Raw genomic sequence first — 12,499 nt, 5'->3', positions numbered from 1 at the left:
CGGTTGCCAGCCCTGTGAGTATTTATGCAACTCTAAAATACTTGTTTGTCCTTTTTTCTTTTTGAAATACAACAGCTTATCTTTTAAATCTCTACGTAAATGCTTATTTGCCAAATAAAAGCAAGACGGCGCCATGTCTTTTTATTTCTCAAAACTAGAAATGAACTCATCAATTTTCAAATTAGCAAATCATATGTTTTTACTTCCTAGTTGCAATAATGTCATAATATTTAAAAGGAAAATGTGATAACAAACAAAAAAATGGTACCAAGTGAAAAGATAAGCTTTAATTTCCTAAAGAACTGGGTTTTTAAACCCCAAAAATATTCTCTTCCGAAAAAACGAAACGAATTAACAAAAAAAAAGTTTTTAAACTCCACAAAAAAGAGTAACATCTTCTTCAAACACCCAAAAAACGACAAATCATCTTTGAAAACGGAATAAATCTTTTAAAGTAAAGAAACAACAACAAAATCCTTAAATTCATGTACCACGACGCCCCATAAAGATAAAATACCTAAATTTCATTTCCACATTCCATTACTCCTATATTTTTTTCACGAAGAAAAACCGGAAATAATCCCGACGAAGATGAAGAGGGTACTTCCCCTTGTCCGTACTGCGCTTGTGACCTCACAGACACGAAGTTGATGTGCCATCAATGCAGGAACGAGGTGCCCTACTGCATCGCAACGGTGGGTGGTAACTCTACACGTCCGATAATATCGGATCGGGCCCGATACCCGGTGCCAAGTGGTAGTATCGGTACTCGTCCGATACTAGGGGGGTTCACGACCTTAAACCATATTAATTTGCGCATTACAGCCATGTAATGGGATCCAATGTTTAACTGACTTGAACGTTAATTTTCTTGGAAAATATTTTTTTTTTAAAGTGAAACATGAATAAGCTTTCTCGCACAAAAGAAAATGTAAATAGCCTGAGAAAGCCCCTAACCAGCACATATCAATTTATTCGTAGCGACGCCTAACTTGAGTGAAATTTTATCAAAAAAATCGGTTTCTCACTGGGACGAATAAACTTGTTCACTCTAAAGCAATTTTTGCCTAAAAACCTTGAAAATGTTTTTAAACGTTTTTGATTGTTTTAACTTAGTAATGACGTCATTTGGAATCAGATCGGATCGCGATACTTCGTCAAAAGTATCGAGTATCGGTATCGGAATAAATTACCAAGCACCCAATATCCCTATAGTTCACATTTTAATTCTCCGACTCTTTTTAGTTTCAGGTTTATATATTACTAGAAAAAAACTTTGTTATGTTCTCACCATTTTGAGAACGTAGATTAGTCAATCTAACATCATGATGTTTATTTTCGTCTATACATTATACAACTTCAATTGCTTACCCTACGATAATATGTCGAAAGCAAAACAAGGAGTTATTCGAAACGTTTAAAATGATACCTGATAATACTGTATCTGTATGTCCTTTGATATTTTTAATATATCGTTATCGCATTTAGGTTTGATCTATCTTCCAACTATAAATATCTTCTTTAAACAAACACGTCACGCAGAGCAACGGCCATACATCTTAGAAATCGTCAGTATAGCCAGACCCCCCTTTCTCTAAGCGATTCGTTTGTCACCATAAAGCTGGACTTTTATGCCCGCAACTGTGCTTTGTTTTACGCGGATTTCGTCTGAGATAAAGGTTTTGTTCAACTCTTGACTTTTCGCTGACCTTAATCATTAAAGTCTGTCGCTGACTGATCAGTGACTGTGACTTGACTTTAGCGTACTTAGGTCACTATTTTTAAATGGCTTGACTGGACTCTAGTCTTTTAGGTAAAATGGCTTGATTTGACTTACGTCTTTTAAAAAAATACTTGCATTTGAGATGTTTCCATTAAGCAATTATTTTTATAAAACTGGGTTATTTTTATCTCATTTTTTACATGTAGAACAATTTACTTGCTATATGTTACGTGTTTGTTATTTTGTATATTAGTTTATTGCTCTTAATCAGACAAGTTTACCTTTTTCAAAAGTTTAAACTCGGCCTTAAGTCATTTCAAAGCTTCGTCCGAGTCAAGTCAAAATTCGAGCAAGTCAACTTCCAAGACATTGACATATAAATAAAACGTTAAACTATTAAAAATAAGTCTGAAAACATACTTGAAAGTTTCACCGATCCGACTGTTTTAGATGTTCAGCCTAGTTGCATTCTTACTTCTTCCGCCTTTAAACCGAGCAGTAGATAGCTTCTGATCCACTGGTAGATGATAGTATACGACTTAATGCGGTAAAGGTTTTCTACTCGCTTATTAGCAGACCAATAGAGGTAACTTTGCTGAGACGTGAAAAGAAATACGAACCTTTAATTTGGATACTCAATAAAATAACTTCATATAGTGATTTGTTGTGTAGATTGCGCTCAGGACGCCCCATTAAAATTATAACTGATGATGGATGCAAGTACGTATTGACGTCTTACTGAAGATAATGTCGATTTACTTCACCTATTGACTTTGTAATTCATATTGAAGCTACATTACCGATGTGTGTACTTAAAAATTAACTAAATTAAAAAACAAGAATATTTCAAATCTAGCGTAATCACTCACTTTTTCGCTACTCGTTTCTAACTTAATCCTCGCGATAAAACCCAAAGTGCGTGTAGCGACTTTTTAGTTATGTTGAGAAACTTATGGTAGTATCCTATATTCGTTTGATAAGTAACAAAACCTAAAGTCGCTGAGTGAGTCCTATCCGGGTAATTATAAATTCTATTCTGTCCTTAGGAATAATCAAACAACACAAATGTATCTCTTTAGTATATATTGGGTTAAGTGTAAAATATGAGCGTTAATAACTATCACAAACAAGAGTTAGCATTAATATCGGCATTACACAAATCTACTTACAATATTATTGTCAAATCATAACATGTTACTGCAATAACCACGAATCAAAACTGGCATATTAGAACCGAATCGTTCTCAAATATATAGCACAAAATGCAATACAATTTAGCAAAGTCATCACGCTAACAATTCTATTTCTGGCCAAGTTGGTAAGTTAGAAACACAAAAGTCCATCAGTCGTTCAAAGACCTGCAGACTAGGCCAGCAGGAATTTTCTAAGTAAACAGTACGCGGGACTGGGCGCCCACTTATCTCGCCCAAGTGACCATCGCTTCTGGCAGCGAATTTCGCTCGCACGCACAGGGTACATTAACATTGTATGCTCTAAATGACCGAAATAAAACCTTGGTAAAATACGCGAAAAAGATAGAAAGGAACAGACAATAACTACATTAATTTCGAAATACAAAAACACTTTAGAATTATCGCCGTCCTAAAACCTATTTAACAATTCGTAATAACTCCTAATGATAGTGGAACTTTGAGATTATATGCTTGTGACAATTAACAAATTTAGGTGTTTACTGTGTTGATAAACACGTAACACTATTGCCATCTAAAAATGACCTTCGCCGAAAATGTATATTGACATGTCGCGTAATATGTGATATTGTCTCTTGGACGAAAATGTCTTGGTGCACCGTAGTTGCACAAAAAGCATGACGATGGTCGCAGCCGGTGCTCCATATTTGGAGAAAACCGTGAGTAGGTTTTTCGAAAGATTCCTGCAGCGTTTCCGACTGTACACGAGATCAACTTCTTTAATTGAAATGACGAATGGCCTCCTGTTCAGCGAATGGGAGCCAAAGCTATGTTCGTCCAACGCTGATGGCCTCAAGCGACAAAAATGTCTCGAACCAGCTGCTGTAGAAGTGTACACTCGACTGGTGTTTGAATTCGTTCACGGCTTGTGTTCGTTGAGGGTTGAGGGTTGAGCTGTATAGCTGCCAACCTCAACTGCAACCGAACCTTGGGGGTTTATTGCCAAGCAATCTCAAAGTCCCGATGTTTTTATATACTCAGTGAGTATATCCGCAAATGAATGAAGCTGCAACCTGGTGAATTTAGCGACTAGTTCAGGTTGCAGTGGTTTAGACGCGGCGTAGTCCACTGGACTATTCCAAAGTGTACGAATACTTCTGAAAAACAAACAATTTTTGCAAATTTAAGAAAACATTTAACATGAAAATATTAATTGTGGAATTAACACAATGATTTTTAACATAACTCTGCATAAACAAGTTACTCTTTACCTTTACCAATGAAATATATCAACAGATTTAATAATTTAAACATTAAGCAGAACTTCTATTAAGCAAAAAACAAAACACGATTAAAATTACAAGTTTTCAAGCTGTTCTTTAAACATTAAATTCCCAGCGTAAATGTTTATTTATCCCTTATTCCTTTAAAATCAACACCGCTAGCAAATATATCTATCTTCATAATTTTCAATCGATAGCTTTTAACATCACCATGTAAAGCTTATTCATATGTTGACCATTCTCTAGAATCAAAAATAGTTGAATTTTTATTTGTTCACATGCAATATTTGCTGTCTTGATGACACCGTTTATTGTTTTCACCCAACTGGAATTTGACCAATTGACGTTGTCTATTGTAGCATTGTACTTCCCTTATGATGATGAACTTTAGTCCACCTCTGGCAATTGACTTAAAGATGACAAAAATGTCTGAAAAGGAAGTCTTTAACTCGTGCGACCTGTATAAGGCTGTCGCAAGTCAAATGAAAGTGAGATTCGAGCATCGCACTTAGAATTTTTCTTGCTTTCATCTTTAACGCATGAAAGCTTGACGCACCGACGACCGTCACATTTTATTACAGGCTGCTGTGCTGAAATTTGAAACCACCCCTATTCTGAAAACAAAACCTTCTTCATAGACGAAAACTGTCAAACAAAACAAGTGATTATATCATGGACACACGGGGTCAGCGACTCCGTCATGCCCGAAACAAAGATCCATTTATCGTACATTTATACAGTTTATATATATTTTTTTTTTAATATCAGTTTATATTTTTATATTGCCCAGGTTTCGCTTGCTCCCTACGCTTTTACAAAAGGTTGATCAGGCCTTAGGTCAAAACTTTCAGGATGCAAAAGAACCTGTTTGAGCATTTTCTCTACTATACAAAATTCACAAATCTACAGCTGTCACGTTTTTTTTATCTAGTCGTCAGGTTGCTTAACCCTTCACCTGTCCACGACCTAATGTATTAATCTAGTCGTCAGGTGGCTTAACCCTTCACCTGTCCACGACCTCATTTCTAAAGGGGCATAAATCTATCCCTTCTCAAAAAAACGACGGCTCGTCAGACATCTAGAGGGCTTCAACCGCTCTTAAATTTGTCACGTTTTCAAACTCGCCCGCGAGTATCAGACATTTAAGTCTTAAGAGGACAATCCCTGTCTTATTGTCGTCAGATGGAATTCCCGTCATCGTTTGTTTCTATCATATCTTATTCTGAAACTCAAATTTCCAAACTGCAACAACGCAAAAATGTTCCAAATTATATTTTAAACAACAATCTTAACTCAAAAATCACTGCTTTATTACAAAAACTCAAAAAACTTAAAACAATATGAACAATTTTTCTTTCGTTCTAGTTCTTATCAATGATTTCCAAAAATCTGTCCAAAAACATTTTTAACAAACAACGAGATTGCTTTGCTCGAATTCTGCAATCAAACTTTGAACTTTTTGTTCCTGCATTGAAACGCTTGGCAAATGATCGCTCGACACACTAGACTTATTTAGCGATGACAAAATTGAACTTGACTTTTCCATGACTTTGCAAAAACAGAGTGATAAAAATCAACAAAAACAAAAATCAACCAATTTTTAACAAACACAACAACCACGAAATATTCGCACTTTTATCCAAAAGTTTTCCAAAAACATCAACCTTCAATTGCACAATATTCCCCGAATTCCAATTTGAGTTGCAAAACAACCAAAGACTCGGGGCACCAATTAAATGTAGCGACTTTTTAGTTATGTTGAGAAACTTATGGTAGTATCCTATATTCGTTTAATAAGTAACAAAACCTAAAGTCGCTGAGTGAGTCCTATCCGGGTAATTATAAATTCTATTCTGTCCTTAGGAATAATCAAACAACACAAATGTATCTCTTTAGTATATATTGGGTTAAGTGTAAAAGATGAGCGTTAATAACTATCACAAACAAGAGTTAGCATTAATATCGGCATTACACAAATCTACTTACAATATTATTGTCAAATCATAACATGTTACTGCAATAACCACAAATCAAAACTGGCATATTAGAACCGAATCGTTCTCAAATATATAGCACAAAATGCAATACAATTTAGCAAAGTCATCACGCTAACAATTCTATTTCTGGCCAAGTTGGTAAGTTAGAAACAAAAAAGTCCATCAGTCGTTTAAAGACCTGCAGACTAGGCCAGCAGGAATTTTCTAAGTAAACAGTACGCGGGACTGGGCGCCCAATTATCTCGCCCGAGTGACCATCGCTTCTGGCAGCGAATTTCGCTCGCACGCACAGGGTACATTAACATTGTATGCTCTAAATGACCGAAATAAAACCTTGGTAAAATACGCGAAAAAGATAGAAAGGAACAGACAATAACTACATTAATTTCGAAATACAAAAACACTTTAGAATTATCGCCGTCCTAAAACCTATTTAACAATTCGTAATAACTCCTAATGATAGTGGAACTTTGAGATTATATGCTTGTGACAATTAACAAATTTAGGTGTTTACTGTGTTGATAAACACGTAACACTATTGCCATCCAAAAATGACCTTCGCCGAAAATGTATATTGACATGTCGCGTAATATGTGATATTGTCTCTTGGACGAAAATGTCTTGGTGCACCGTAGTTGCACAAAAAGCATGACGATGGTCGCAGCCCGTGCTCCATATTTGGAGAAAACCGTGAGTAGGTTTTTCGAAAGATTCCTGCAGCGTTTCCGACTGTACACGAGATCAACTTCTTTAATTGAAATGACGAATGGCCTCCTGTTCAGCGAATGGGAGCCAAAGCTATGTTCGTCCAACGCTGATGGCCTCAAGCGACAAAAATGTCTCGAACCAGCTGCTGTAGAAGTGTACACTCGACTGGTGTTTGAATTCGTTCACGGCTTGTGTTCGTTGAGGGTTGAGGGTTGAGCTGTATAGCTGCCAACCTCAACTGCAACCGAACCTTGGGGGTTTATTGCCAAGCAATCTCAAAGTCCCGATGTTTTTATATACTCAGTGAGTATATCCGCAAATGAATGAAGCTGCAACCTGGTGAATTTAGCGACTAGTTCAGGTTGCAGTGGTTTAGACGCGGCGTAGTCCACTGGACTATTCCAAAGTGTACGAATACTTCTGAAAAACAAACAATTTTTGCAAATTTAAGAAAACATTTAACATGAAAATATTAATTGTGGAATTAACACAATGATTTTTAACATAACTCTGCATAAACAAGTTACTCTTTACCTTTACCAATGAAATATATCAACAGATTTAATAATTTAAACATTAAGCAGAACTTCTATTAAGCAAAAAACAAAACACGATTAAAATTACAAGTTTTCAAGCTGTTCTTTAAACATTAAATTCCCAGCGTAAATGTTTATTTATCCCTTATTCCTTTAAAATCAACACCGCTAGCAAATATATCTATCTTCATAATTTTCAATCGATAGCTTTTAACATCACCATGTAAAGCTTATTCATATGTTGACCATTCTCTAGAATCAAAAATAGTTGAATTTTTATTTGTTCACATGCAATATTTGCTGTCTTGATGACACCGTTTATTGTTTTCACCCAACTGGAATTTGACCAATTGACGTTGTCTATTGTAGCATTGTACTTCCCTTATGATGATGAACTTTAGTCCACCTCTGGCAATTGACTTAAAGATGACAAAAATGTCTGAAAAGGAAGTCTTTAACTCGTGCGACCTGTATAAGGCTGTCGCAAGTCAAATGAAAGTGAGATTCGAGCATCGCACTTAGAATTTTTCTTGCTTTCATCTTTAACGCATGAAAGCTTGACGCACCGACGACCGTCACATTTTATTACAGGCTGCTGTGCTGAAATTTGAAACCACCCCTATTCTGAAAACAAAACCTTCTTCATAGACGAAAACTGTCAAACAAAACAAGTGATTATATCATGGACACACGGGGTCAGCGACTCCGTCATGCCCGAAACAAAGATCCATTTATCGTACATTTATACAGTTTATATATATTTTTTTTTTAATATCAGTTTATATTTTTATATTGCCCAGGTTTCGCTTGCTCCCTACGCTTTTACAAAAGGTTGATCAGGCCTTAGGTCAAAACTTTCAGGATGCAAAAGAACCTGTTTGAGCATTTTCTCTACTATACAAAATTCACAAATCTACAGCTGTCACGTTTTTTTTATCTAGTCGTCAGGTTGCTTAACCCTTCACCTGTCCACGACCTAATGTATTAATCTAGTCGTCAGGTGGCTTAACCCTTCACCTGTCCACGACCTCATTTCTAAAGGGGCATAAATCTATCCCTTCTCAAAAAAACGACGGCTCGTCAGACATCTAGAGGGCTTCAACCGCTCTTAAATTTGTCACGTTTTCAAACTCGCCCGCGAGTATCAGACATTTAAGTCTTAAGAGGACAATCCCTGTCTTATTGTCGTCAGATGGAATTCCCGTCATCGTTTGTTTCTATCATATCTTATTCTGAAACTCAAATTTCCAAACTGCAACAACGCAAAAATGTTCCAAATTATATTTTAAACAACAATCTTAACTCAAAAATCACTGCTTTATTACAAAAACTCAAAAAACTTAAAACAATATGAACAATTTTTCTTTCGTTCTAGTTCTTATCAATGATTTCCAAAAATCTGTCCAAAAACATTTTTAACAAACAACGAGATTGCTTTGCTCGAATTCTGCAATCAAACTTTGAACTTTTTGTTCCTGCATTGAAACGCTTGGCAAATGATCGCTCGACACACTAGACTTATTTAGCGATGACAAAATTGAACTTGACTTTTCCATGACTTTGCAAAAACAGAGTGATAAAAATCAACAAAAACAAAAATCAACCAATTTTTAACAAACACAACAACCACGAAATATTCGCACTTTTATCCAAAAGTTTTCCAAAAACATCAACCTTCAATTGCACAATATTCCCCGAATTCCAATTTGAGTTGCAAAACAACCAAAGACTCGGGGCACCAATTAAATGTAGCGACTTTTTAGTTATGTTGAGAAACTTATGGTAGTATCCTATATTCGTTTAATAAGTAACAAAACCTAAAGTCGCTGAGTGAGTCCTATCCGGGTAATTATAAATTCTATTCTGTCCTTAGGAATAATCAAACAACACAAATGTATCTCTTTAGTATATATTGGGTTAAGTGTAAAAGATGAGCGTTAATAACTATCACAAACAAGAGTTAGCATTAATATCGGCATTACACAAATCTACTTACAATATTATTGTCAAATCATAACATGTTACTGCAATAACCACAAATCAAAACTGGCATATTAGAACCGAATCGTTCTCAAATATATAGCACAAAATGCAATACAATTTAGCAAAGTCATCACGCTAACAATTCTATTTCTGGCCAAGTTGGTAAGTTAGAAACACAAAAGTCCATCAGTCGTTTAAAGACCTGCAGACTAGGCCAGCAGGAATTTTCTAAGTAAACAGTACGCGGGACTGGGCGCCCAATTATCTCGCCCGAGTGACCATCGCTTCTGGCAGCGAATTTCGCTCGCACGCACAGGGTACATTAACATTGTATGCTCTAAATGACCGAAATAAAACCTTGGTAAAATACGCGAAAAAGATAGAAAGGAACAGACAATAACTACATTAATTTCGAAATACAAAAACACTTTAGAATTATCGCCGTCCTAAAACCTATTTAACAATTCGTAATAACTCCTAATGATAGTGGAACTTTGAGATTATATGCTTGTGACAATTAACAAATTTAGGTGTTTACTGTGTTGATAAACACGTAACAGTGCGTTCATATCATTTTCAAAGTATAACATGATTTTGGCTTCGGGTGGTGTAAGGGCCAGTATTCCAATACCAAAAGTACCAAACATGTGCATTATGCATTACTCAGCGCCCATCGCCACAAAGAAATATCTACCTTTATACGCAATGTAGCCTATTTGCCAGTTTGAACCATTAATTCTATCGTTTAACTCAGTGTTCCTTAAACTTTTTCGAGGCCACCCAAGTACTACGCGTAAGTATTACAGCGAAACTATGGCGACCAAATTCTCTTCACTGAACTTTTCATAAGTGAACAAAACATAGGCATGAATAAATTCAGATTTAATCACATGAGCTATGTCTTCGTAATTTTGGAGAAATCTTGCTCCAGTCTAGGCCGATCTCCATAAATCTTGCCATGTTAACTACTGCAGAATCAGTACGTTCATTAAATGCATTCATTATAACCTAGCAATTGACTGTATTCATCTCATATGGACGAACGTTACGGCAAACGCTTATACTTCCGACATATTGCAAAAAAGCCCTAAGATCAGTGTATAGTTTGTTTACCTTGTTGGCTGTTTGCAGTTAACACTAACGACTGTTGTTATTGTTGGCTTTGTAAAATGTTGACGTTTGTAAGTGGCCTTGATTGTTTAATTCCAAATATAAGCTAATCGGGCTGCATAATATAAAGACGAGTTGTATTGCATTCTCGACAAGCTTTCGCACAACCGTGCTTCATCAGGTTTAAGTACCAGATAGGGCACAGTTGTCGGTTGTGCGAAAGCTTGCCGAGAATGCAATACATTTTGTCTCTATATAGTCCAACTTGATTACTAGGGATGTTCAAAGTAGAATTCTGGAATATTAGATTACCAATCTAGAATAACGAATGCTAGTATATTGTTTAGCCATTTGAAGCAGCTGTGTAAACTGTCATGCATAACTACATAAAAAACATAAAAATGAAGCATAAAACATCTGGTTGAGGCCAAAACTTCATATTTTGCCCATGTAGTGAGTACAATGCAGCAAAATAAAAAAGCATTGTCGTGTGTTTGTTCTTAACTAAAAACATGAACTGTTATATGCAATATAATAATATGCTGCATAGAATACGCCCGAAAAAACGCCGTTCTACATACCTAGTCTTAAAGCAGTCACTATGAATGTGTCAGCACAGGCCTTTATCTAAACTTACACTTGCGTTTATACAATTAGGCGCAACCATCGGCGGTTAAACCTTAAATTATATCGGTTTCAGTTAACCGAAATAAACGGCAGAATTTAATACTGATTTCCGGCTCTAATGTTATTGACAAGCACTCCCTTTCGCATGGGAAAGAATCAAACCAAACACCATTGTACACCTAAAGCCATCGCAGACTAACCGAACCTGTCGATCAATGATGCAAGCAAGGCATGATAGAAAAACAACTAGCCTGCAGTGAATTTCGAACTCACGACCTCCGGTCATACCCGGAATGCTAGCTGTACTGCACTTATAAAGTTCCAATTTTTGCGCTCTTGTTTTTTACTTTTTACTAGAGACGGGCAGACCTATTCTCTTCCGATGTTTTAAAATATTATTTGTTTTTTAACTCGTTATACCCCTACACCTATGCGCGTAGTGTGACCATTTCAAAGGGGGTCGTCCCGAAATTTCAACTTAGGGAATTCCACTATTTTACGTCTGACGTTAATGAATAATAACGTCATAAAATAGTGACAGTGATTCTATGACGTCATAAAACACTAACCAGAGACAATTAACGTCCAGCAAAAGCGAACACGTGCGTCGTTGACACTCATGCCCGGCGCCAGCTGCGAAATCGCTTAGTGTGCAATCGCTAACTTTAGGCGAAAAACTAAACGTGAAAATATGTGTGAATGACCATGAAATATGTGTGAATGTTTTTGCAAGAATCATAATTCGTCTATCAGCAGCGCAGTGTCCTAAGTTTCATATACGGGACTACACTAAATTACAAGCACGCCTTTCGCCACCTACAAAACTAAACGAAGATCATTTTCCCCGGGTGTTATTATGCCACGATAAGTGCAGTACCTGCGCCGAGCTGTGTGCCAAGTCAGAAAAATACAAGCTGCGGTTGAGGGAAAACAAGTTGCGTCAATTTTACACTAAAGACGTTGTCTTAGAATATGCTCACAGAGAACAAATTTGCTGTAACTATTACAACATAAAAATGGCGACTTTGAAACGCGCAAGACAGCCAGAGTTCACCGTTTAGGAAACTCTTCCTGTTAAAAAATTGCGGTTGTTACACCAACATCGGATATTAGCGCAGTCAGCGAACAGCGAGGACCATTAACTGCCTAACTTGACGTTTTTAGCAAGAAAAAAAGAAATGGAGGTTTATCTTAGGGGTATTAATTGTCAAATACGCACTCGGTAATCCAACCTGAACGAATGAGGAAAGAGAAATACTATCCTGCGTTTACGGTCTACCACAGAAAAGACGAAAAACGGCGTTTTGCGTGACACTTTGCTTTCGCATTAGATTTAGACGCGTGACCTAATTACATTACAAACGTTGCCGCTTCGGACAGT

The 12,499-nt window shown here is 36.5% G+C and overlaps 1 protein-coding gene across 1 annotated transcript in view; it reads left to right on the top strand.

The window, feature by feature from the left end:
* Positions 1–12,499, top strand: part of LOC146136733 (WD repeat-containing protein 19-like) — a 67,402-nt gene that overhangs the window by 53,426 nt on the left and 1,477 nt on the right. Inside the window, exon 26 of the mRNA XM_083396000.1 lies at positions 566–695. Coding sequence (XP_083252126.1) covers positions 566–695 — 130 coding nt within the window. The remainder of the gene's footprint in view (positions 1–565; positions 696–12,499) is intronic.

Source organism: Ascidiella aspersa, chromosome 8 (assembly GCF_963924565.1).
Source record: "Ascidiella aspersa chromosome 8, kaAscAspe10.2, whole genome shotgun sequence".
Taxonomy (NCBI): Eukaryota; Metazoa; Chordata; class Ascidiacea; order Phlebobranchia; family Ascidiidae; genus Ascidiella; species Ascidiella aspersa.
The sequence above is the reverse complement of the archived record's forward strand: the minus strand, read 5'-3'. Positions and strand labels throughout refer to the sequence as shown.